The 27,215-nt window shown below is 40.5% G+C and overlaps 2 protein-coding genes across 5 annotated transcripts in view; both read left to right on the top strand.

Moving 5' to 3' along the window:
- The window catches only part of HGFAC (HGF activator), a 42,426-nt gene extending 38,544 nt beyond the window's left edge, over window positions 1–3,882 (top strand). For both annotated transcript variants that reach the window (XM_037385853.1, XM_037385846.1), the window contains exon 14: window positions 2,195–3,882. In XM_037385853.1, coding sequence (XP_037241750.1) covers window positions 2,195–2,285 — 91 coding nt within the window. In that variant the 3' untranslated portion in view covers window positions 2,286–3,882. The remainder of the gene's footprint in view (window positions 1–2,194) is intronic.
- Window positions 3,883–6,100: 2,218 nt separating this feature from the next.
- Window positions 6,101–27,215, top strand: part of DOK7 (docking protein 7) — an 81,519-nt gene continuing 60,404 nt past the window's right edge. The window contains exons 1-5 of one of the 3 annotated variants that reach the window (XM_037385803.1): window positions 6,106–6,264; window positions 6,414–6,459; window positions 8,891–9,136; window positions 13,043–13,243; window positions 25,000–25,119. In XM_037385803.1, the coding sequence (XP_037241700.1) occupies window positions 6,211–6,264; window positions 6,414–6,459; window positions 8,891–9,136; window positions 13,043–13,243; window positions 25,000–25,119 (667 nt within the window). In that variant the 5' untranslated portion in view covers window positions 6,106–6,210. Of the gene's footprint in view, window positions 6,265–6,413; window positions 6,460–8,890; window positions 9,137–13,042; window positions 13,244–24,999; window positions 25,120–27,215 lie in introns of all 3 variants that reach the window. The other 2 variants (XM_037385812.1, XM_037385820.1) reach the window with 2 other exon arrangements.

Raw genomic sequence — 27,215 nt, 5'->3', positions numbered from 1 at the left:
TAGCAGCTGCCTGAGCTTGCAGTGTGATGGCAACTGTTAGCTGGCCAGCTGGCAGGGGTGCGCTGGCAGGCCAGCCACCAGGTACTGGTGTGGAGCCAAATCCCCGAGCTGCTGCCTCTTGCCTGAATGGAAGTAGGTATACCTGGCTAGGAGGTGGGGAGCAGTGCTGAGGTTTGGAGGAGGAAGGAGCTGAGGTTAGTGTAGTGGATGGGATTTAATGGTGTAGAATATCAGTCAAATGTTTCATGACTTCTGTCCTTCGCCTTCGTGGAATGACCTCATCATGCTCTTAATACTTTGCATCTCTTTTTGAATTATGTCACACCTTGGCTCTGAATAAGGATGCAGATTGTTGTGGTGGTAGATAAGACTATTTTTTAAGTGTAGCATCAGATTATTCCTTACATAAACCTTCAGATTTTATCTTCTGTTCAGTTGTAAGGAGGAGGGTCATGTCTATTAGCATAAATTTGGGAACAGGCAGAACATAGCTAATAGTTGACAGTGAGAGTAAGTAAAGCAAAAAAAAAAAAAAAAAAGTATACTGCGTGCCAGAACCCCTATAGTGATCATAAAAATGTCCGAAGAAAGGTGTGAAGAATGAAATGGCAGCAGCCAGCAGTGGCTCAGCGCTTCCAGGCCAGGGCTGAGAACTGATTGTAGTTGTTGGCTGCAACTGTTGGTACTGGCCAGAGAACTAGAAACTACCTCGTTTGCTCAGTTTTCCTTGCCTTATCCAGGAAGCACAAATCCAAGACACAGCATTATAGCAGATTCTTACTCCCTGCCATGGAAAAACAGTTGATCAGGAATGACAGAAAGAAAGGAGAACGTGGGGGGAAGGAAAGTGGAGCTGCAGAAAGACAAGGGGTCAGGAGAGAGTTGCGAAGACTGAAAAACAGTGATTTAGAGTTACCGAAGTTGTGGAAAAACAGTGCTTATGACATGAAATCATTATTAGTGAATCAATATTTTTTTTTTTTCCTGTTGGTGGACTTGTAGCGTGGTCTAAGGAGAAAGTGTGTAGATCTCTTAATGTCACAACAAAAGTAGAAGACCTTTGAGTTTTCTTCACGTATGCTTAGGAAATCAAACTATAAACCATCTGTTATGTACAAAAATATTTCAATACCAAGAAATGCCAAGCAGAAAATGTGTTCTGCTTGATTATTTTTTAAAGATTTTATTGGACACTTTTGGTTTTTTTCATCAGTGCACTGATACCAAAATTGTAATCAATGAGATGAGTTGTGGAGAAATAAGCAAGGTTCTGAGAAGTAAATTGATCTCAGATGCAAGACTTAATTCGATGTTCCTCATTTATTATAGAAATCTTCTAGTATAAAGGCAACACAATTTTCCTACTTATTTTGCTCTCTGGTGATTTTCTTTTTAAATAGGAAAAAGTATATTTCTCCTTAGTCTCAAGTAACTGGAGTGGTGGCTTCTTTTACTAAGTCATTTTCATCTCTTTAGAAAGTCAGTCTAAGAGTAATAATAATAAAAAAACCCTTTCCTGAATGCTTGCAAGCTTTTAATAAGTAGAAGTGTTCCAAATTCATCCTTGCTGTAGTGTGTCATCAAACATTAATTTGGTCTTATTTTCGGTTTATGATTTTAATGACAAGGTAAATGCTCAGTAGCATCGAATTCAAAGGATGTAAAACCCCCATATGCCACATAAAATTATAGCATCCCACGGTCACATGGAAAAGTGTGTATGTATGCAACACCCTTCTTCTGAAACCTTACATGATCTCTGACAGTTGCAATAAACTGCGTTGAGAAACTGTCCAAATATTCTCTGCCTTACATAACCCATCCATGCAGTGTCCATATCACTAGGTAGCGTAAGCGTCAAAGACTTGCTGACTCCCATTGAAGGTGACCCAAATTAACTGTGCTCTTCAGTAGGTGTCTGAATCGAAAAGAATTTCAGCTTTTTAAAGAAAATCTGATATTTTGATACTTCTGTTCAGTGTGGAATTAAAAAATCCACCACTACTATATTAGAGATGCGTATGACTGAAAAACCCATTCTATAATGAAACTTCAGTAGACCACTGCTTCCGAATTATTTTTTTCAGTTTAAATCTCACATGAAAATATTCTTAATTTAAGACTTTCCAAAACTGATCCTTTTTTTGGACTGCTTTCTATCAAATGAGATAATCTTTGCTTACTTTTAACACAGGGAGATTCTGGTGGACCTCTGGCCTGTGAGAAAAAAGAAATCTCTTACCTCTATGGAGTTATCAGCTGGGGAGATGGCTGTGGGAGAGTGAACAAACCTGGAGTATATACACGAGTGACAAACTATGTAAACTGGATTAATGAGAAAATAGCACCTCGAAAAACATTGAACAGTTAGATACGCTACCATTTGAAGCAGGGTTCAGGAGTCTTTTGGTTTCATTAAAGTGGCATAAATATTTTATTATATGCTAGTATGAAAACTGTCATGGTATTCCTTAGCAATTCCAAACCAGACCACCAAAAGTAGGCCTACTCCATCTGATGTCAGCATCCTTGACCTAGAACTTTAGGGCTGTGGACTGCTCAATATACAAGACTGTCTCTTTGGCTTAATAAAAAAAAACCATGTCCAAGAGTGCACCAAAATCTACAACTGTTTGCCTGCTTGGTAGATTACATAAAAAGTGATTTGAATGTGTTTATGCAGCTTCTGGTGGAGCTGTCATCCCCCAGCCCAACCTGTAACAACATTGTCCTTGTATTCTCAGATGAGATAAATAAACAGGAGGAGCACAAAAACTGAAATCCCTCCCCAGCCCAGCAAGTGATCTCTTGAAGTTGATTGAGAGAAACCAACAGAGCAATGAATGCAGGTGAAGCTGCTCCTCAGCTAACTGCAACAAATCAGTTCTGGGGAAAAAAACAGAGGGTTAGGTTTTGATTCAGCTGAACATGTAAGTATATTTTCATGTTCCACTGACATAAAGGCAGGAACATGCCTCTGAGCTCTGCTGAATCTGGTGTGCAATTTTCCAGCAGGGTAATGCAACACCTCCTGAGAGTACAAAGATTCCTGCTGAAAAATGTTGGAAGTCAGAGCACTTGATTTCAGGCCGATGCAGTTAGGACATTTTGCAGACTGTGAGCTGCTCCTCACGCTGAAGACAGCAGCGGAAACACTTCACCTTGATGATAAGTGCCTAAGTATTTCTTAAATTTGACAGTGTTTTGAAGATGTCTTAGATTTTGTAGTAACAAGTTGTTCAACTATTTAGATAATTCAGAAAGGAGGTTTCTCTTAATGGATTTTTAAACTGGATGGCTGGGGAAGCAGCCTGACATTTTCCTTGGGGATTTGGTGATATCATAAACCACAGGCTTTGCTGTCATGGTCTATGGAATGTGAATAATCAAAGAAATTATTACAATATATAGCCATTTAGAGGCTGTGGACTCAGCTGTGCTAGCAAAAGAGGCAGCAAATGATTCAAGAAAAAAAAATAATCTGATGAAGAACAGAAAATTACTACTTTTTTTTTTTTTTAATACAGGGAACCTTTAGCCATGTCAGATGTACACGTTTGGAGATGTTGATGTGAAATGTATTTCTTCTCTGATAGCAAACATTTTTCAATTGTTTTAAGTGTTTTCAATTGTCTTAAGTGTTTCAAGCAAAGCTGTGCTTTAAGATATGAAATTTTAAAGTGGCACCTAGATACTCAGATATGTGTTTTGTTTTGTAGTACTGGCAGTGGGTTTCTTAGCTGTGGTGAATGATTTCTGCAGTTAAAAGAAACTTTGTAAGGAAAAATAATCAAAACCTGAATTTGCATAAGTACAAATGTGTAACAATGCTAATCTAGATAAATGATGTAAGCTGTTTAATAAAAATGTTTACCCTCTGTTTCTTGGACTTGGACTGTTATGTATAAAGTTACAAATAAATCTTTGAATCCCTCTGGAGGTTGTTCAACAGGTTGAGAACTGGCAGGAAAATGAAGTAACACTTCTCTGTGCTGGAACGCATCTGAAAAGCTCTGCATAAGGATCAGTTTCAGCTGGTGGTGCTCCCAGTTCTGTGCAAGTGTCGCACAGATTTCCAGTAGACAGATGTAAAAGTTTGGATATGATTTTCAGCTGTGAATACTGTGAATACTAAGATCAAAGTCTTTAGTTTGTTTTTCTGAAGTACTAAACGCTAGCTTGAAAGATTGAGATCCACCTCTGGGGTCTTGATTCCAAAACAAGCTGAAAAGTCTTGTTTGGTTTTGCCTTCCTGGACATTTGCAGGACGAGTCTGGCTTGTTAACTCCATGAAATGAATGCAACTGTGTAACAAGACTAACTGTACCTGCTGCTGAAAGACAAGTACCAAATCAGCATGAAGGAACTTTTCACTCTTCTTTGGGAGGGAATCATTTGGAACAGGTTTCCACACAAAGCTTATGCCATTCTGAACGTCCATATCTGTTCTGTGACTACAGTTTCACTTTGAAATTAATATCCATCCACACTGTGCATACTTTTGATCTGGCAGTTTTGTGTTATATATGTTCTCCCAGTCTTGTCTTGTTGTAAAGAAAGTGGCTGTTTGATAGGAAAGGTGTTAGACTGGTGTTTCTGACAATTTGTGTAGAGCTTTTTAGCTGTCCTGTTTTCAAAATCCACGCTGCTTATATCAGTATATAGCAACACCAACACAATCAATAAAACATTTTCTTAATATATTGAGTGCTCACAAGTGAAACAGTGTCAAAGGTCTAAATGACAAATCTTCAGTTGATACTGCCATTCTTTGCATGCATCAAAATTAATTTGTGGCTTTCAAAGCAGCCTGTTTGTCCACTGTTACTGCATTGATTTGATGGAACTAAATTTCATCACTTGAGCATCTGCTGTACGGTGACTAGCACTGTGTTAAACCCACAAACCCAGACGACGGGTGGCAAGGAAATGTCCAGGTTAAGTGAGGGGTCCTTGCCTGTCCTTTCACACCCCTGACATTGGTCACATCCCTATGGGGCACTCCAGCACCTTTTGTCTTTCTGTTGAGCATTACCTCATGGAAACTCGTCCTCCATGTTTTTCTCCTCCCTTCAAGTGCTGATCACTTCGGTTAAAATAAAAATCCACCTTAAATTTACTGGTGAAATTTTATCTGATATTTTTCTTAACATTTCTACTGGAGTTGAATTAGAATGCAAAGCCAGTTGAACAAACACATTCCAAATTCATTATGAAACACACTTAAAGAAGGTTTTATTAAATTATATGTTATTCCATGCAAACTGAGCGATTCAAAGGAAGGAAATAAATGCAAACATCTAAAAAACCCCTTCTATTATGCTATTGAAAGAAAAATGTGCTGTGGTGCTGTTTAAAAAAAGCTAAAGAACTAATTACCATCAAATAAGATGCAGTAGGAATATTTTTAGAATAATGGACTCTAATTAGTCCATTGCTCGTTGAAATAAATCTGAGGACATCATTAGCACATCTTATTGTATTAATTGTAGCTGCTCTGGGTTTGGTATAAGTGGGTTGTTATCTTGTGACAGTTGCATTGCAAATAATAATAATAATAATATAAAACCGAGAGTATTTTTATCTGGGGTAGTTGGCTGTATGTCTTCTGGGAGCCAAGGGGAGCAGTAATTACACCTTTTGAAAGAGAAATTTGGGCGTTGCAAGGAAGCCGCTGGTGCGGGGGAGGGGGTGTTCCTGCCCGCCAGGCCCCGCTCCGCGGAGAGGGCACAGGGAGTCCGGCCCGGGCTTTCCCGCCGCCCCCGGGCGCAGCGCTGCCGCGGCGGTCAGCTGCAAAGGCCGGAGCCGGATCGGGGCGGGGGGCGGCGCTCGGCACCCCGCCGGGGTCGCGGCCGGAGGCAGACCCGGTGGGGCGCTGTGCCTCGACTTGCGTCTCCCGCTGCCGAAACCCTGGAGACAAAATAATTAACACAAAAATAAATAAATAAAAATACCCCAAACGCCCCAGTAAAATACATGAATAAAGGAGGAGTGCAAAGCCCCCCGTGGCCCCTCAGCCGGCAGCCGCCCCGGGCCGCGCCCGGTGGGGCAGGGGGCGCTGGGGAGGGCCGGGCGGCGCTGGCCGCTCGCCCGCGGCGCTGCCTGTGCCTGCGCGGGGACCTAATAAAGCTATTTTGAAAGTGACCCCTCGGCCAGAGCGCGGGGAGGGAGCAGCGAGCCGGGCGCAGCTGTCCGGAATCATGACTGAAGATGACGGATTCCGTGGTGGTGGAGGGTCACGTCAAGTTGAGAGATGGAAAAAAGGTCCCCGCTCCTGGCGCCCCTTCGGCCCGGCCCCGCGGCGGGCAGGGGCCGGGGGTCCCCGACCGACACCCCCCTCCCCAGGAGGGAAGAGAGCCCGCTCTTCCCTCCTCCGGCCCTGGCTAACCCTCTCCTTTTGCCTCTCGTTGCAGTGGAAGAGTAGGTGGCTGGTGCTGCGCAAGCCCTCCCCGGTGGCAGGTAAGAGGGGGCCCGTCCCATGGGGGGCGGCAGCTGCGGGGGCGTCCCTCCGGCCACCCCGCGGTGGGGGGACAGGGTTTGGGGCCCCGGGGCAGGGACTTTACTAGGGCTCCCCTGGAGACTAGCTGCCGCCGGAGATCGCCCTCGGCGGGACGCTCCTTGAGCCGTCGCTGCTCTTTCAATTTTCTTTTTTTTTTTTTTTTTTTTTAAACTTTTTTAAATCGGGGGAGCGGGCTGTAAATTATGTGGCAACGAACCAGGCGGCCTAATATAGGAGACGGCTGCTGCCTGAGCCCCCCGAGCGTAATGAGGGCGGAGGCGAGGGGAGAGCGCGGAGCGGAGCTGCGGCGTCTGCTCACGCCGGGGACAGCTCTTCCCTCAGCGAGGCCGCGGGCGGGCGCGGACCCACCGCCCCCTCAGCGGCTGGCGGGAGCCTTGGGCCCGTGCCCCCGCGTAACGCCCGCCCTCGGTTTTTGAGTAGCTTCGTGTCAGGCGCTGACTAAAACCAAGGGGAAAGGTGACTCTTCAAGGCACAGCTAGTTGGCTCTGGCTTCCATTTAAAATGCATTTTTTTTTTAATATATATATTTTAAATTATTAGTATTTCTTCACGGTGATTGTTGGCTGTAAGAAAAGCTGGTGTTACAAGCTCAGTACTTATTTTTGATCAGTGTTTTGACATAAAATATCACTTCAATTTAAAAATAAAACGACATTTTGAATTAAAAAAAAAATCATTTCCATGCATCTGAAAGGGAAATTGAAAATGTAATTCAGAGTGATGGTTGTACTGCTGGAGAGGGAAAAGTAGGTTTCAGGTTTCCCCATCTATTCCTAACAGGGAAAACATTTGGGCCTAAAAGTATCTCTCTGCTGGGCAAAATGGTGCCTACTCTCAGAAAATGTGAATCTGCATAGCTGCAGAATGGATTATGGCATTTTTTCTACGTTGTTGCTGATAGATTGAAGGTTTCTTACTAATTGAAGCTCCTCAGACCTAACTCTTTGTTACCCGAGTTAGTTAGGTGTTGGCGTCTTAAATGCCTGTGCCTGGGCTGAATCTGTTAAACTGGGCGTGAACAGGTGTCTGTTCATCCTAGAGCTAGTGTCCAGACTTGTGAATGCAGGCCTGGATTTCTAACGTAAGACAGGTTTGAAGGGGCAAGGTGAGGGAGCTTGCTTTGAAAACTTACTGACTGATAATGTAGCTTACTCCTCAAAAATAGCACTTTTAATGTTGCTAAATTAGTCAGGTTTACCAGTGAAAGTGCCCAGTGATTTACTTTCCTTGGCCTGTCTGCCCTGTCTGTTCTTTCTTCAGATGCACAATTGTATTGCAGAATGCTTAAATATTGTAGTTGCAGCTGTTTTTGCTAACAGGTGCACAAAAACAATTGGGAGTCCACGCAAAGCTCTGCTTTAGTTAGCAGACGGTTCAGTCTTTCAGTCATTTTTCACCTCTTTGGAGTTTTGCCAGTTTTTTGCCCAGCTGAGAGCCACAGGGCACCTCGCCAGGGCTCTGAGCACCACACCCCGACATTCATAAAATGGTGCATAAGGGGGCTTTCTCCTTTGTGGTATGTAGGTCAGCCTAAGCGGTGGATCTTGCAGCTTTGATATTGACCATTAATTTCATTTAATGCTGAGTGCTGTGTAGTAAGATGGGAACCTGGAGGAAGAGGCGTGCTCTTGTTATAAACGCAAAAGGTGGGAGAGGGCTCTCCCCTTTTCCTTGAGTTTTGGGTTTGCTTGTGAAATTTGGTTTTCCCTTGGGACCCTGGCATTTGAATTACTTTCTTCTATTGCATAGTTACTGTGCAATAAGCACCTCTAGGCAGGTTTTAAAAACAAATGGTGATGCAAGCAAAATTAAAAAAAAAAGAAAAGGTGTGGCACATAATGATTATTTAGCAATGGCTACTGTGTAACATCTAACTAGGAAACCTGAGCTGACGCTAACAATTTGGCAGTGCAGTCTGCTCGCCATTTAGTAGTTGAGTAATCTATGAACTACTGTAAGAATTTCATTTGTGGTTCAGTATGTTCTAATGGCACTATAGATGACAATAGCTGCTCCGTCTTTAGTGTTTGTAATGTGAACAGCTATCATAGTGTAACTTCTAATGCTCAGAATTAATGAGTCAGTCCCTTCCAGACTTGGGAGAGTATCTGAAAAACTACCAGATTTTTTAAAAGTAGAACAAGGAAAACTGTTTACTTACGTCCTTATTTCTGAGCCTGCAGACTACCCTTGAAACATGCCTTCAGTGTTTGCTCCTTGAAAACAAGGACTGCAAACTACCTGGGTGAAGGGTGGGAAAAGGAAACAGTTTTTACATTGACTTGATCAGACTGACCCTGCACCTTTGTATTGAAGCAGAGTACTGAGAAATGTGTTGTGTTCTATGTTCTGCCTCATCATCTCTGACAGTTTTGCTTCTTTTAGACTGTTTGCTCATGCTGGTGTACAAAGATAAATCTGAACGAGCAAAAGGGCATAAGGAGAGGAGCAGCATGACCTTAGAAGACATCTGTGGCTTGGATCCTGGGCTCTCCTATGAGGGCTTAAATCACACGCTTGCAATCATCTGTCTCTCTCAAGTTGTGATGCTGGGATTTGACAACAAGGAAACAATGTATGCGTGGGATGTTCGAATCCGCTACAGTTTGGGGGAAGGTAACCTTTGTCTTCTCACACTTTTTTTTTTATTATTTTTCTTTTTTCTTCTGGGGGGAAAAAAGGCAAAGAAAAGCATAGCTAAAATGCAAATAACACAGTACATTTAAGGAAAAGCCTGTCACTCGTTTGAGAATGAAGAGACTGGTCTTCCCCTTACATCTTAAAGCAGGTGTCCCTTATGATAGGTTTTGATTACAGTACTGCCCAGTATTGCTGGCTAACTATGAGACCTCTTAAGTCCGTTTTTTGTTTTGCCACTGAAGGCATGTAGCTTTGAAGCAATGTGATCAGACTTATACTTCTGGTCCTGCAATTTACTTGGGGATTTTGACAACATGATTCAGAGGGAGCCTGAATTAAGAGAAGCAGTGTCCTGAGTAGAACTTGGGTAGTTCAGTCCCAGTTTTCTGAGCTGCCTACTAGGTGTTGCATTGATAATGCTTATTGCTGCTAGTGTCCCTATTCAGGAAGAGGTATCTTGCAATAAGGAGTGTCATCAGACACAGTCTTTCCAGCTAACTTCAGTCTTATGCATCCTTTTATTTTATTTTCTTGGTTAGTAGCTCTAAAAGGTACAGTGGTGAACAAAGAGTGATAATACTGGTAATCCATAGTATCTGTCTTATGTTTGTTTAGTCATAACTAGGGAAGGAGGGTAACTGTGTGGGAGACACACACTAGCCATCCTAATCATTTGTTCAATATGCTTTGCCATCTGTTGCATTTGTGGACTTGTTCCTTTGCAGTACATATGTAGATGGCCTGGGAATTTATAGTAATGAATTGTAGACGTATCAGAAGAGAGAGGTATGGATGTACCACTTGGAGCTACCAAATATGAAACTTTACATAAGGGGAAAGGTTAGAGGGGGGTTTCTGAACAATGTAGGCATGAGTAGCTGGAGTAGTTGGTACACTTTGATGTAGCTGTATTGTGTTCCAGTTCTATTTCTTGACTAGGTTTGGGATCTATTTACAGCATAGACTTGTCCTAAAACCTGGAGGAGAATTTGAATTTGACAGGGTGGGTCCAGTACTCATAATCTAGCACTGAGGCAGTGCTCTGGGATGGAGAGACTGTTTAATTTCAGTCTGGGTGTGAGGGTTATGGTTGTCGTAGGAGGAAATGATGAGCAATGAAAAGATTTTCATTAAAAAGATTTTTTTAAAAAAAAGAAAGCTCTGAGTGGAGTAGGAATAGAGCCTATTGGATGATCATATGTGCAGCTATGGAGTAAAGATGGAGTGGGTAAGAATGTGTGTGAAGGTGAAGAAATGAAAAAAAAATTGTAATTAGTTGAACTGGCAATAATTTGTAGAATGTTAATTGCAAAAAAGCTTAGGGGAAGGAGGATAGACCAGAGTATAGAAATTTATTTCAGGATTTTGGCTTCTTTCTACTAACAAAACTTGCACTGAAAGCTAAATTAAAATAACTCTAGTTTGAGTAGACAGAAAAGAAATAGAAAAGAGTGCAGACTTAGATGAAGACAGGATGGTGACTTTGTTTTTTCTTAAAGCATAGTAAGGGATTCTTTGTGTGCCTTGGAAGTAAGGTGACTGGATGATAAAAATAGATTATGGACAGATGACCTCAGAGTCTGGGAAGCAAAAAAAAAAAAAAAAAAAAAGAGTTGATGCTGTACTTGAGTGAGGACCAGAGAATGGAGGCATTTATTTGCACTGGAGTTCCCAGTGCTTTCTCCATTTTTAGCAGGTGAGGTGGATGTGATTCCTGGAATAAAAGAACCCAGATTAGATAAAAACAGGGGAATTGAGCGAGCTGAGGTATAGGTTAGGTGTGAGAAGAGTGCTTGAGCCCAGTACTCATTCTGAGGAAGTTAGCATACTGCAGGTCAGTAAGTAGCTGTGAGAGGAAGAGATTAGCTAAAGGAAATGAGGACCTTAAATAGTACCTTTCGTTCATAGGTATATTCAGCTCTGTATCTTATTAATTTATTTTTTTTCAGAATAGAAGTAGATGGCTAGGGAGAATTTTGGAAAAAAAAATAAATATCCCAGTTTACCAGGAAAGCAGCTTATGGCAAAAGTTTCATGTCCAGATCTGGTTTTTCCTCTACTTTGGCTTTGTTCAGATTTGGATGTGCTGTTTTTTTAACAGTGATCTAGAATTTGAACTGCAGCTTTGTTTTTGGCAGCTGTTGTAATTTGCAACTGATTGTGTGAAGAGTGTGCTCCATTCCTCATTTATGAGGCAGAAAGAACCCTGATGCTTCTGGTCCCATGGTTTAATTGCCAGGAAAGTACCGAGCAGAGTTAATTGGGCAGAGCGGTCCAAATGGTATTAAAGATTCCTCATTGAAAGCTTTTCATCAAGTTGGTTTTGGTATCTTTTTTCATAGTTTATGTTTAAGCAGGTTGTGTAACAGCTGCGTGCCCAGAAGGGGACATTGTGTGACTATTGATTTGCTCCCTAGCAGGGACTACTGGCAAAGCTGTAAGTAGAGCTGTAGTTAGTTAGATCTATCTCTGTCTCCTTGCACATTTCACTCGAATGACTTTGTGGCTAATTCTGCTGGAGCCTAGGGACTTACAAACACACGTCATAGGTGAGGAGTTAGACTTACAGCTAAGATGGTAACTAAGAATATAGCAAGTATTTAGAAGAGAAGCAAGACTCAGACCTAGCTGAAATTCATGATGCTTGAAGAAGCTTATGCAAGAAACTGGGAAGTGTGCTCCTAAGAAGTGAGACCATGAGGAAGCTAGCCTGTAGATTTCACAGGCAGGTAGCTGCTTGTATAATCTTTGATGGATAACCAAAAGCTAAATCTATGTGCTCCTGGATAAATGTTCCACTGAAAACCTCTGACTGGAAATGTAACAGTCCTGATGCTTCCCTGTGCCAAGGCAGACTCTTTTTTTTTTCTTCTTTTTTTTTGGTATGTGTCTAATCACAAAATGAAAGAAACTAGAGGAGTAGTGGAGGTCAACAGTTGTTTGAGAACGAGGTGCTTGCTCACTTAAGTTGCTCCCTTTGAGACACTGTGAGATCTGAGCCCTTGAAGTGCTCCCAATAGCTTATTATTCAAAATGCAGCAGCTTTGGAGGAGAAGATGGGAGACCAGCTTAGAACAGCTGCTACTTCAGGTAAGGACCCTTGCAAACCTGTAGATTTTGTAAATTTGAATGAGATAGGTGTTTCCTTTTTTCCTTCCACCCTTTTTAAAGCTTATGCTGTGAGATACAAAGAATTAAGTGAACATCTAAGCATATTACCTATGAATCACTTAATTTCCTAGTCATTTTAAAAGTCTGAGCATCTGCCATCGCTAACTCCCAAAAGATTCACAAAGGTGGGAAAATGTAGTTTTCCCCATTTTACTGCTAGGGAAAGAGTAAAGCAGTTTATTGAAGGTTACAGATGAGTCAGTAACAGCTCTGGTTAGAACTTGTCCGGTACTTTGAGCCTTGGCTTTTGGGCTCCTTGGGCACTGGTGTGTTTGTGTGTGTGTGCGTGTGTGCACGCATGTAGGAAAGGAGAGGCACAGGCTGTTTAGAGGAGGAGACAGACAAATCAATGTAGTGATGCAAGGATGGAAAAGGTAACTGAAGCGTGGGCTGGATAACTGACTAATTTGAGATAGGGAGTAGCCTGAAAGACTTAGTATAAATTAATATAATCTTACAACTTAATAATTTGTAGCATTAAGCCAAGATATGTTTTGTTTTCCAGTCCTAAACTGGCATAATAGAGTAATGAGCTTATAGCTACTTGCATGGGGTTGTGCAGGCACTACTGAAATCTTTATGTTAGAGCCTCGTGGTGTGGGCTGGGGCTGGTCCACATACCACAGCAGAACAGAATGACTTACGGAACATAAGTCATGGTACCTTATCTCTATTTTCTGTAGTAATTTTTTTTTCTTCCTTATCTGGTAGTTCATAGATTTCAAGTTTTTGTAGCACCTGGCACTAAACTAGAGAGTGGGCCTGCTACCCTGCATTTCTGCAATGACATTCTCGTCCTTGTAAAAGACCTTCCCCCTAGTGTCATGGGGCAGTGGAAGCTCTCAGATCTGCGTCGGTATGGAGCTGTCCCAAATGGATTCATCTTTGAAGGGGGTACCAGGTGCGGCTTCTGTAAGTACAAATGGAACCTGTCTTGTAAAAGTTGTTTGAAAAGTTTTGTAGAAATGCAAATGCTAGCCTCAAAGTGGAGTTTGCAGAACCAGCTGTGCTGCTTTGTCATACAGGCAGCCTCATATCAGAGGGTCTGCTCTACTGAGTACATTTCTGCAGGCTTCAACCTTGGTGTTCAGTAAAAATTTGACTCTGTGGAGTCCTGACTAAACATTGTCCTGTGGCTCTCCAGAAGATGTTTAGCCAACTGTTGCTATTGGACTCAGAGCAAAAATAAGGTAATGAAATTTTATGGCTTGTGTCATGCAAGAGGTAAGGCAAAATGGTTCAATGTTCAGATTATTAAATTATGGTTATTTTATTGTTTGCAGAGGGAAAATGATATGAAGCTTTGACGTTACAGGTGGCATCGAGGCTCTTGTGTAAATGCTAATGTCTAAATCCCGTAGAGGACTTCTAACTCCTAAAAGATAGAAATTTCTGTCTGTTCCCTTCCCTGTTAGTAGCTTTGTTAATTTATAGGACCATGGGATTTGTGGGGTCAAAATGAGAGCAAGCAAGCTGAAGCTAGTTTCTGTAGCCTGGTAGCTTAGATAAACCTTTAGACAGGGAGAAGTTTCTTGTTCCAATGTTCAGTTTAGGACTTCTCCCATTCTCACTTCAGATAAAATGCAAAATACCCATGCAAGAGCTGAAAAGGAAAGTTAATTAATGGAGTGGTATAATATAATATACATAATTTAGAAAGGTTTTAACTTCAAAAGCAGAGTATGAAGCCATGCTGAATTGGTTATCTGTGAGTGCAAGTGGGCATGCAGGTCACCAGTTCAGATGTGAAGTTGTTTGATTTGCATACTGAAATGTGACAATAATGGACTTCTTGAACTACCAAACTGAAAAAAATAGAAGGTTTCAGAGTTGATCCAAATCCAAAGATATTCTTCCTTGGGGCTTGTGAAAAAATTTGGTGAGGAAGGGGAAAGAAACTAACTGTTTTACTCTAGTGAGATATTTTTGTTTTGTCTGTTGAAAAGCACAGAGATGGTAAGTATGGACTCAACTATTATGTCCCAACTCCTAATTTAAGATGCTTGTCTCCAGTGTAGAAGATTCTGGTTCAAATCTTTCCCTGCCCAATGAAGAGGTTGGGGTTAACGAAGGGTTTCCACTGTCTGAAGGAATGAGTTATACGTATAGCCTGAGAAGAAACAAATCCATTTTCATTTAGGGATATTCTGTTTCAGTTAAAAAATGGTACAGGAACTGCAATGTGAGTGTCTTGTTTCTTAGTGGTGTGGTTTAGACTGAGTGCTAGATAATAGGTTATAGAGTATAGGGGGGAGTCAGCACAGTCATCTTTTACCCCTGTCTTGTAGATAGTGCACTTGATGCAGGCTAAACTTGAATCTGCAAGTTCGTGTAGGTCTGCTAACACCTGCAGTGTTGGTTTGAACAGGGCTTTTTCTATACAGAATAAAGCAATTGTTCATTTTTGTCACTGCAGGCAAGTACCACTTCAAATGCAAGCTGGGCTTCCACTAAATGTGTGCACTGCTATGCTATGCTGACATAATTTGGGTCTGTTTTTTGAATTGTTAACTGAAAATAGAAAACTTAAATTTGAATGAAACACTTCAGAATCAATACAGGGAGAAAATTTCCCAGAGTTGAACAACAGTGTGGGGTTTTTGTCTTTTAAAAAGCTGCTACACTTTCTGGAAAGCTTGTGTAGAGTATTAGTTTCTGAACTAATGAAATCTGAAATAATTGAACTATGGAAAACTTGTATTTAAAAAAAAAATACAGGGAGAAACCTGAATATAGCATCTCCAAAGGCACTCTTTTGAGGTCACCTAACTTCCAAGTATTCAGCATCAAGGCACTTCAGATGTAAGTGCCAAGAATGAAGGTCTGTTTCAGTAGGATCTAGTTAACATACTCAGTCCGAAATTATTGTGTTTAGTGAAACTTATCCGTTCTCTTCATATGCTTTTGTAATGAAATGGATCTATATTATCGACTATGTGCTGTTATGATCTGTATTTGTGACTGGAATGAAAAATATTAGATTATTAGTATATCACCCTGCATTTTCATGTATTGCTCATGTTACGTTGTTAAGGATGTATATTTCCCCAAATAAAATCAGACCAATAAGTAATATGAACTATTTTTATGTGATATAAAAATGTTCAGTAGCCCGTGTAGTGAAAATTATCACCTCAGTTTGTGCATTACACTTTCATTACCGTGTTTAGGGAATAACATTTTCAGTTGTTTTATTCTTAATTGAATTTTGTAGTAAATGCTAACATATGTTATAACATTACTAATACACTAGGAACTTCCATTTACTGTTAATTCATTTGAAAGAAAATTTTATGCTTTAATACATAGAGTATCACTGGTTCACAGTGATGCTCAAATTTTGAAAGCTAGCAAGTAAATGAACAAAAATATTAATCTGAAATAACTTTCTGTCAATTTTTGCTTAGTTGTTTGGTATTACAAATGAATGCTGTAATTTATTTTGAAACATTAGTAGTGCTTTAGTATAGAGAATTTGTCGTAGTACTTGTGTTATTAAAGTGTTGAGACATTGCTGATCTGGTTATGCAGCATTGTTATAGAATGCTAATTAAGTTTCTACAATATAGTAAGAAGCTAATTTTTTAAGGAGATTGGAAAGAAACTTCCAGTTGGGATATCCAAATGCTGAAATACCGCAGAATACTTGAGGTTGGGAGGGACTTTTGGAGGTTACCTTGTCCAAATCCCCTGCTCAAAGCAGGGCCAGCTACAGCAGATTGCCCAGGACCATATCCAATCAGGTTTTAAATATCTCCCAAGACAGAGCACTTCACAACCTCTGTGAGCAACTTCTTCCCTTATTCTGGTGTATCAGGTGCTCCTCCGGATTTTGTTTCTTCTGCAAACTTACTGAGGTTGCACCCTGTCCCACCGTGCAAGTCATTGATGAAGATGTTAAACAGCATTAGCCCCAAATCCTTGCATAGACTAGTAGTGATTGGCCTCCAGCTGCACTTTGTGCTGCTGATCACAACCCTTTCAGCCTGGCAGTTCAGCCAGTTTTCAGTCCACCTCACTGTTCATTTGTCTAGTTTGTAGTAGATCAGTTTGTCAATTTATATATTATAGGACATGACTTTAGAAAGAATTTCAGCACCAAAGCAAACAATATCTACTTGCTTCATCCACCAAACTGGTTGTTTTACCAGACTACCAGATTGATAAGGCATTATTTCCCTTCCGTAAATCCATAATAACTACTTCCAGTCAGCACCTTGAAAATGGCTTCTAGGGTTATTTGCACCTTCCATAGTTTGTGGCTCCCTGAATCCTCCTCCTTGAAGACAGAAGTGACATCTGCTTTTTTGTTGGTGTGTGGGTTTTTTTGTGTGTGTGTTGTTTTTTTTTGGGTTTTTTTTGCCAGACTTCAGGCATACTTTTCCACTTCCCAGTCTCCATGACCCTTCAAGGATAATAGAGAGTGTTCTTGTAATGACACTAACCAACTCCCTCAGCACCTGTGAATGCATTCCATAAGACCCTATGGGCCTGAATATGTTCTATTTGTTTAAATGTTCCTTAACGTGGTCCTATTCCACCAAGGGAAAGTTGTTGTTTTTCTAGACTTTTCCACAAGTATCAGGGGCCTGGGATTCCTGATGAGGGAATTGAATCTTGTCAGTAAAGACCAAGGTGAAGAAGACCTTGAGTACCTCAGTCTTTTTCACGTCCTTTGTCAAAAGGTCCACCATCTCATTCAGCAATAGGCTGAAGTTCTCCCTTGTTTTCCTTTTGCTGTTGATATACTTGCAGAAGCCCTTGTTGCCTTTCACGCCCCTCTCCAATTCCAGGCAGAGTTAGGCTTTCCTAACCCCATTCCTGTGTGCTTGTATTCCTGTGTCTGTATTCCTCCCGCAACATCTTGGTAACCCTGCTTCTTGCCCTATGTATGCTTTCTTTTTATGTTTGAGTTTTGTATGGAGTCCCATGTTCACCCATGCAGGCTTTCCTGCCACCTTTGCTTGGCTTGAACTTGCAGGAGGTGATCCTTGAAAATCAGCCAGCTTTCCTGGGTACGCTTCTCCCCAAGACTGTGTCGCATGGGGTTCTTCCTAAACTCCTGAACAGGCCAAAGTCTGCTACTGCAGACTGATTTTAGGAAGTGGGAGTGAAGATCTAATGGGTCCCTAGGAAAGCAGTTAAAAAATCCTAAACCAGATTCTTCTTTCACATGTGTGGCCTAACTGGAGAGAACACTCTAAAACATCACTAGAAAAGATGAAGTGGTGGTAGTGTTGCTCTGCATGTCTTTTCTGGTTGCCATACTTCTGTGGCATGGGAAACCCAGGTTCCTGGTCTCCTTCAGCCTGCAGGGCTTCAAATCTTTGGTTTCCTCCTGAGGAGTGGTTGGCACCCAAAGAAATAACAGTCCACTACAAGGCCTGAAAGTTGCCTCATTGTGTAACCAGGCATGCAAATGTCAATGGGATCAGAAGAGGAAAAATGGAGTATGTGTCTGTAGCCTTTAGACTGTGAGCGCAACTGCAGGGACAGACCCTAGATCTGGTTACTGCTTCTAAGTTAAGTGCTTAGTTGTCAGACTTAGATCTTAGTTGTATAAGAAAGCCCAGAAATAGTGGGGTATATAAGTAAAGAACGTAAATTGAAGACTATTTAAATTGTGGCATTTCTTCTGTAATGTAACTTGTTCTAGATTTGATTTAGTTGCTGTGCTCCAAGAATTTAAACTGAATGGAGCTTACTGAGCGTTGCTGTATCTTATCTCCACATTGCAGAAAACCTGAATGGTACAATCCATAGGCCAAGGCACCAGACGCATAAGGAACATGTAGTATGAAATGTGGATGAATGATACAAAAATGTGAAACTGTAGGTGATAGAACCTGAAGTACCTGAATTACCTATATTATGCCCCCACTCCTCTTAAGCTTACACTAATTTCTGGTACAGGTATAAAAAGGAACAGATATGATTCCTTATCTTTCAAGGGGAACTGTTCTGCTTCCAGGAAGCAGTTGTGGTGAGGCATACACAAAGAATCTGAAACCTGCATGTCTGCCAGCTGTTTCTGAAGGTCCAGCACTGCTTTGAACACTGGTGTTGTAATGTCTCTGTAATGTTGTAATTAAAAAGAATTAAAGTGTGAATTAGGCTTAAAATGTGGTCTTGAGTTTTGTAGATCTCTTTGTATCTCTGATCTTTTTAATATTTTTAAAATTTCCAGCCTAAATTTGTGTTCTTTTACCCTAGATTGTTGTTGTACCAACGTTGTCCTTCAGTGTAATGTTGTTGTTGTAGTTGTGTGACCCACCCTGCTCCCTTACCTCCCTAAATATTGATAGAGCATTTATTTATGCTTTCTGTCACTTTTTCTACATTAAAGAAACTCAGCTATATATCTTCCTGGTAAGATATAGGAGGTCTTCGGTAGCTCACCTACGTTCCTGATTTTTAAGTATGAATTAATTTTTTTTTGGTTACAGGTGACCAGAATTACAGATGAGTATTTTGGAAAGGGTCCCACTACATTGCTGAGCATTATATTAATGTGGTTTTTAAATGTGTGGTGGTTTTTTTTGTTTGTTTTTTTTTCCTTAAGAAATATCTGCTTTGATAGCTAAGAACCTTCAGTTGCCATGAAAGGGTGTTTTTTGCTTGTTCCCCTGTATGTGTGCAGTCGAAGGGAAGAAGGATGTGTTCATTTTGGTGCAAAATAGCCTGCCATGGTTGGAAACAGTTTTTCCATATTGAGCTGAAGCTTGTCTTGTTAAAGGAGCTGATGCCCTTAACTGAGTACTTAGGCATATCTGCAGGCATAATGATATTTAAATATGTGTTTAGTCTAAATATTTAATGCTGCCACTAGAAGAAAATGCTTTTTGTAAATAGACACTAAATAAAAATATGACTCTGGTTATTTTTAACAGTAAAATGATGGTAAAGGAAAGATCATCTTTCTTCAGGTGTCTGACTTAGCTCATTGCTCTGAAATTCTTGAGAAATAGGACAAACAAATAGTGTTCAGGGAAAAAACCAGCAACTAACCAACCCTGGTATGTTATTACAGAAGTTGTTTTGATTCTTAAACAAAAGCATTCTCCATTATCTTGTTATAGAAACATACAGTATTATGCAGACTATGATTAATGTTACTTTCCTACAGGTTAAACCATATCTTTCCTCATTTCTTCCTATGAAGCTCTGAATGCAGAGGATTAGTGAATTTCAATTTTAAATACCACTATATTAAATACTTCACTTAAAGGAACTGATGATCATGTGGCTAGATTGCCTTTTCTCTCCACAAAACCCCATGAAGCCCCAAACAGAAGCAGAGCTTAATTTTGGGTATTTCTGTGGTAGGACTAAGGTCTAAAAGGATATGAATCTGTTTTAGCTTGCTGTTTCTTGCTTCCTCACAATTCTTTACATAAATATAAAATACTTAATTATGTTTTTTAATTAGTTGCTCAGTACAGGTTTTGTTAACTCCAAAGGCTTTGGTGCTTAATCCAAGTAGAGGAAAATCATATGAGATAATGCTGAGATTTCAAACATTGTATCTAGGTGCATTTTCAAGCAGTTAACACCAGTTTATTCTAAAATAGAAAAAAAAAAGCATTTATGTTTTGAATTTCTCTTGCTTTTAACATCACAATTGTACTGCTAGAGATTAGAAAATCCTTTCTTATGCTTCTGACAGCTGCAGATAAGTACATCTCTGGGGCCAAATTTGACTCCTCCAGCCTCTCAGTAGGTGAAGCTCAATCACACATACCATTTGCAAAAAACCACACATCTGGGCCTAGGAGTCGATTGAGAGGTTTACTTAAGAGGAACAGGCTGAAAAAAGGAGCCTCTCGCTTTCCTAAGTTGCTAGCTCAATTAGTGTGCACTGATTAAAATCACCAGTTGCCAGGAGGATCTTGACTTGGAGGGTAGTGTGAAAAAATTTCAGTAAGGTAATCAAAGGGTATGTTAATGCTGTGAGAATTCAGGCTCTCCAATGTTCAACTACTTCAGAATTAGCTTCCAGAACCCAATTTGAAGCTGCCTTCTGTTTTATAACAGCATCTCCTAGAAAAGAGGAACTTGTAGAACTCTTGGTGTCCTTGGAAAGAACAAATTATACTGCTGCTGCTATTGCAGGATAAGCAGGAGTAGTTCTGTGATTGTTTTATGAAATTAGGTGATTCTGTCTTTTTGTCTGTATGTCTGTGTTTCTGAGACTTCTGCAAGTGGCTTTTAAAAATTGTTCTGAAATAGTGGAAGTGGCTACCAGCATATCTGGAAGGTCGAAAGGAGAGGAGAAGCCCTATAGCAAATGGCAATTTATTTGAAAATTAGAAGTGGTAGAGGTGGTTGAACTGGGGCAATATCTGGAATTTCTTGAAAGATTCTGGGTTGCTGTCGTGGTTTAACCCCAGCTGGTAATTAAGTGCCACAGAGCCACTTGCTCACTCCCCCCTCACCTGGAGAGGTGAGCAGGAGAGTTGGAAAGGAATGCAAAACTTGAGGGTTGAAATAAGTACAATTTGATAATTGAAATAAAATAAAAGCTGACTGATGCCTAGCCCTAAGCAATGATCTGCTGGCCCCAGCCACCCCCTCCATCACCACCCCCCCCCTACCCCCCACACCCCCATTTATATACTGAGCATGACGTCCCGTGGCATGGAATGCCTCTTTGGCTAGTTCAGGTCAGCTGGCCCAGCTGTGTGCTCTCCTAGCTTCCCATGGCCCTCCAGCCCTTTTGCTGGCAAGGCCTTTGAAACTAGGAAGTCCTTGACCTAGTACAAACACCACCCAGCAACAACCAAAAACATCAGTGTGTGCCATCAACATTGTCTTTACACCAAATCCAAAACGCAGCACTGCACCAGCTACTAAGAAGAAATTAATCCCAGCTGAAATCAGGACAGTTGCATAGGTTAAAACTTCTGTTTATGTGCAGATATTGTTCTGTTGCTGTCTCCTACTGCAGACAGCAAGTGTTCTTGTAGTTGTGCCCATGTCTTATTTGGCAGTAATAGGGACACCTATTGTCATTTTCAGCAGAGAGAAAAGCAGCCCGAGACACTTCCTAAAGGGGGTTGCTCAAGGTCAGGATTAAGACATACTGGTTGGACAACATGATGATTGCTGTGGTTCATACCTGTCCTGTAGCTCTAACTCTAGACTTCAGGCTCTAGTGTTGTCTGGCACCTGTTAGGAGTAATAATTCATGGGAAGGGACTGACTGTTCCTCCTTGCTTTCACACACAGTACAGAGATTGAAGTAATTTTTGGTTATTGTGCATTTTGAGGGTGTGTTTGCCCATGGGTTTGCTTTTTTAATATGTTGAGTGAAAATCAGCATTAGCAAGATTTAATAATACTTGGAAGTTTTATGAAATTGGCAACTTCTTTTAATGTTTGGGAGACGATACGATGCTCTAACTGCCACAGAGGACTGGCTTAGTGTTTCAGCCTTGTGCAAGTGGCTGCAGGCTGCTTTTCCCCGTCTCTTACCCCATGGAGAGCATGAGTGAGTGAGCTCTTCAGTCTAGTAAACAGCTGCATGGTATTACAGTGATGCATACCACATATTCCTTGGCTTCCAAATGCTTGTGCACCGAATCTGTTCCAACACATGACTGAGATGTGTAATTTCTAGTAGTGAATTTCTCAGCTTTCTCGAGAAAGCAGAAAAATGTAATTGCTGACTTTTATGTATGCTTTAAAAACATAACTTAGTTAAGCCTTACCTATTAATTCATCTCATCTGATGTCTTTTGCAAGGACCCCCAGCCTTCTTCCTTCCCTTACAGTCTAATTCTACCTAGCGAAACAAGAAAGAAAATGTTTCTTGTGAGAGTCAATCAGCAATTATGGTGATCATGTGAATAACAGAATTCACAAAGAAATATTGTATGCATGTGGGTTTTTTGCATCCACTGTTTGCACTAGCTATTTAAAGGCTATCACATTTGTTTTTGGGATTTCCAAATGTGTGATAGTTCTTTGCAGAAATTAATCTTTGAGTTAAGCAGCCAGCTTGTGTGCATGCATTTACTTTTTTGTTTCCATTAAAGCAGGGGTCCTCAAACTACGGCCCGTGGGCTGGATATGCCCCCCCCCAGGGTCCTCAATCCGGCCCCCAGTATTTACAAACCCCCCCGCCGGGGGTTGGGGGGGGAAACCAAGCAGCCGCAGATGACTGCCTGCCACTGCATCCGCGCGCCAGCCCCCTGTTTAAAGAGTTTGAGGACCCCCGCATTAAAGTCAAAGGCTTGTAGAGCCTCTTAGGAGTTTAAGTAAGACTCTTCACAATGGTAAAAGAACAAAGCAGCCCAGATGTACTGTTCATGTACAGAAATATTTGAGGAATCCTCTTTTCCTGAATGGCAACATGGATGTGTAGGGTTCTGCTGAATTACCAAGCCACATAGTATATCACTGTGCCTGAGATATGATTGTCCTCCGTTATGTTGTCTCTATCCTGCTTACATATTGTCCATGGGATGGGAAGGTCATGTGTTCAGAGTCCAGCAAAGCCTTGTGCTGCCCTGCTCTGTCAAGAAAGGCGTGGCTTCTGGCATCAGTGTGATTCATGGGGGAAGAGTCATACCATCTAAGATTAGGCAAACAGATTACCCTAGGTTCTTTCTGCTCTGTGGGGGGAGGAGGAGGCAGCTCAAAGGAAGAGCTGAATTTCAAATCATTCCTGAATAGATACTTAGCACCCAGCTTCTTCTAGTACAGTGTTCTCAGACTCTTTGGCATCTCCTGGGGAGGGGAAATGGGACAAGACTCTGAGTGAGTCACCACCAGAAACTTGCAGACCTGTCAGACTGTGTGATTAGTGTTGTAATCTCCTAGATGGTCTTTGATCCTGAAGCCAGGGGGTGTGTATGTGCCATGAGGAAATGTGGGACAAACTTGTTTTTAAAAACAGTAATAGAAAACAATACCATAGGAATGTAGAGTTAAGTAGGCTTTTCTGGTTTAAGTTTCATAAGCTGGTGTGTGGTCATTTTTTTCAGTTGCTTAAACATAGCTTCATGTTTTAATATTTGTCTAGCCCTAGTCTCAAGTAATATATTTGAGACCTTCTACTCCAGAAATGACTGGCAAGCCAGACCTTAAGTATGAATTTTGACTTGTAGTAGCGAGTGAATTCTAATTCCAGTTGAATTTATAGCAGTTCACCAAATGAAATAAACTGTACCAGGAAGAGGATTTATGAAGAAGTTTTGATCAGTAAGGTCTGAAGAGGAACAAACGTGGTGGAGTGACGAATCAAGTTACGAAGCTGCTGCTAACAATGTTGTCTTGACTAGATTTAAGCAGAGCAGGCAGAGACTTAGGTTTGACATAAATTGAGAATGAGAGAAGAGTGTGGACCAGAATATGCTTTTCCTGGAGTGGTTGGTTTACTACTTGCTGGCTAGATCTAATTTACTAAAACAGTTAATCTGGTTTGTGGTCCACTCTTTATTACCCCTTTTGTTTGAATCCCATAGCCCTTTGTCAAGCAGTCAGAAGTGTATCCATTGCTTAAGTAAATGTGAATATCCTGTTGGATATGGCAGGGAGTATGTATAGAAAGGGATGGGAATGCAGGTGTTCCGGTCAGGACTATTTTTGCTGCTTTGAATAAAACTGGCAAATATGTGTGTGACTCAGAATTGGCTAGAGACATGCAGAAGTCAATTTTGTCCAGTTTAGGGGCCCAGGTCCCTAAACTACTGCAGGTCTAAGGTTTGGTACTGGTTTTCTGGTGTGCATGGCTCTGGTGAGCTGGCAGCACTTCTTAAGACCTATACACTAATTTAATTTCCTTTTGTGTATGGTTATTGTATTCTTTTTCCTGAAGTCACTAGTTACTGGGGTGGTCTTTTGCCTGGTGTTTTAAGATCTTTTTTTCTTTTTTTTTTTTTCTTTTTTTTTCTTTTTTTCTTTTTTTTTTCTGTTGTAAGTAGTATTTGGACTGAGAATTCTCAAATAAAATGTTCTGTGGAGCTCTTCTAGTCTTATGTGTTGTCCATGTAGCCATATATCATGCAGCTCAGAACTTGTTTGTTTATTTAGTGATTCTCATTCTAATTTTGCTTGGGGCTATTCTTAATGAATGGAAAGCAAAATATCAGAATAGAGCAAAGGGTAAAGATCTGATGACAACCTGTGGAGTTGTGTTACGTTCTGTTAATAATAGACACATAGGACTTAGTCTAGGAAAATGTATACTATAATCCAGCAATATAACCAAATCCTAATTCATTGGGATATAAAAAGCTGCTCTTGCTTAAAATTACATAAAAGTAGAATGAACTTGGTTCATTTAGATGAAGACACTTTAAGTATCCCTGACACTTGCATAGCTAAGTTTTTTTCTAAAAAATTTTAGGGGTAAATAAGATTAAAATACCCAGACAACTATTGAGAATATGGGTTGTATTTTGCATTGCTCAAAGTGCCTGAATCTCAGAGAATTAGTATAAATTATTAGGTAGTTGTTGAGTTTATGTGTAAGGTTGTGATGGTGTGTGTGTGCTGACCTGAATTCTTTTTATTTCTTTTCTCTGAAGAGCGTGTCTTGTTGATATCTTTTCATGGCTTGCAATTAATACTCTTTTGGTTGCTATATTATAAATAGCTTCAGCTAAATATATTTCTAAAGTATCCAGGTGAACAATGCATATTTATGTTGTGCTTTCTTGCAGGGGCTGGTGTGTTTTTCCTTTCTTGTGCTGAAGGAGAGCAGATCAGCTTTCTCTTCGACTGTATCGTCCGTGGCATCTCCCCGACAAAAGGCCCTTTTGGTTTGCGTCCAGTTCTACCAGGTTAATATAGGAAGTATAGAGTAACCAAGCAAAGTAGGAACTTGCCATGTCTAGCACTTACTGCTGTGATTGTAAGAACAGCTTGCAGACACTAAGGGTGTAGAAAGTGCAAAGTTTTTTTCATGCTGAAATGTCACAGTGCAGATTTATCAGTTGAATGTACCGTGTTTCCCCCTGCTGCTCTAGCTCATTCATATTTCTGGTGATACTGCTAACTTTAGCCTTCTCTCATTTAACAGTACTAAAATAGGGCAATTTGAATTGAAAGGAACCCTAATCATTAGTTTTAAACTTACACAGTTCAACTTGGATCCATGTCTGCATTACTATTTTAATAGCTTAATGGAAAACTAGCTTCTGGGACATTTTGAGTTCATCCAAATCACTTAGAACTAGGTCTTGCCAACCTTAGAAAACTTTATCAGATTCCACGTCATAATTCAGTTTTGCAGCTTGGGCTTCTTTTCTGATGTGCAAGGATTAAATTCCTTTTCCTATTCCATGGTAAACACTGCATGCGCTGTAATGTTCAGAGAAGAAATTAGATGGCATCCTACTAAGCTCTGTTACCTTTTGACTTTAGCAGAAAGAAAAACTGAGTCAGAATGATTGTCAAACAGGGCAAGAGTGTGGAAGTGAGGCTGCAGAAAAGTATCTGTGAATTGGCAGTGGGATATAGTGGGAATAGTCTGCAAGAATGGTGAAGGATGGGAAATAGAGTTTCTATTTAAGTGCTAAGCAGTTAATAGGTGTTTGACAGAGTTTTATTGCTGCTATAAGATTAAGGTAATTGTAGAAAGGAGATGTGATGGAAAAGATTAGATCTGGATGTGAAACTTGTGAAAATAAATTATGATGTTAGTTAAGGTAAATGCAGCAGACACAAGGCTCAGTTCATCTTTTCTTTCCCATAGTTATAAGACTGAAATAAATAAAATAATCAAGCAGAATAGTGGGAAATAAAACCTCATTCTGCTTATATGATGGTCTGTGTTTGCATTCAAACTAAGTGTAAAAAAAAAAAGCAAACAATGAAAAAGCCAACAGAAACTCAAAAAACAGTGTCAACTTAAAGCTTTGCTATTGAATGCATATTTTTCTGCATATCTAAAACATTATACATATACAAGTCCTAAATCTTGCATTTAACAAAAATTTCTGTCCAGAAAAATTAAGCCTACTAGCAACTGTTCTGTTGTCTTTTTTTTTATTATTACTATTTTTTTAACTTTAATTTTAGATGGCACATTCTTTGAAAAATCTTTTTTTAGAGGCATATAGAAGTAAATCTGCTTTTGCATCTTCGTTACCATCTCTGGCATTTGTGGGTTGTTATACATAGCCACATACCTCATTTCCTTCCCTCCTTCAAGCGCTCTGACCTCACTGATGTGTAGAAAGTGGCTGTGGAGTATCTTGGGGATGATTTGGTATTGTTTTTGTAAGGGAAGACCTCTTTTCTGAGATCTTTTAATTTTTTTTTTCTGTGCTTGATGGGCTTGCTGATAAAATGAGGTGAAGATGTACTCAGCCATTTTATTTCACCTTGTTTCCCTAGACAGGAGCAGTGTCTGCAGGGAACTGTGCTCATACTCTTGCAGACTGCTCTGCAGCTCCTTTTTCATGCTATTTTGACCCCTTTGACTTATATTTCCCTGTATATTTACCCTTGTCTCTTCCAGTTTGTTGTCACCCCCTATGTACATGTCCCTTCATAGAACATTTTTATGGTTTATGTTCTTCATTTATTATCCTATGCAGAAGCTTGCACAGACCTGTTTAAGGCACGTGCACATGTACAATACTAGTGATTCACGCATAAATGGATTTCTGTATCAGGTATGCTGTTACACAGAATGTACTGTATTGCTTGAAAAGGTCAAGCCTTTACCAGCTGTAAAGTGTATCTGGTAAGAGTATTGAAATTCACTCAACCTTTTGAAAGGCTTAGTTATTAAATAGATTAATCATCTGCACACCTCAGGTAACTAGATCAAAAGCTCCAGATTGGGGATTCTACCTAGAAACATCTAGTCACTGTTACTCATATTTAATGCAATGCAGAATTCTACGCAGCCTCAGTTGTGCTTTATGTA

Source organism: Falco rusticolus, chromosome 1, assembly GCF_015220075.1.
Source record: "Falco rusticolus isolate bFalRus1 chromosome 1, bFalRus1.pri, whole genome shotgun sequence".
Lineage (NCBI taxonomy): Eukaryota > Metazoa > Chordata > Aves > Falconiformes > Falconidae > Falco > Falco rusticolus.
This window is presented reverse-complemented; position numbering and strand designations above follow the sequence as displayed.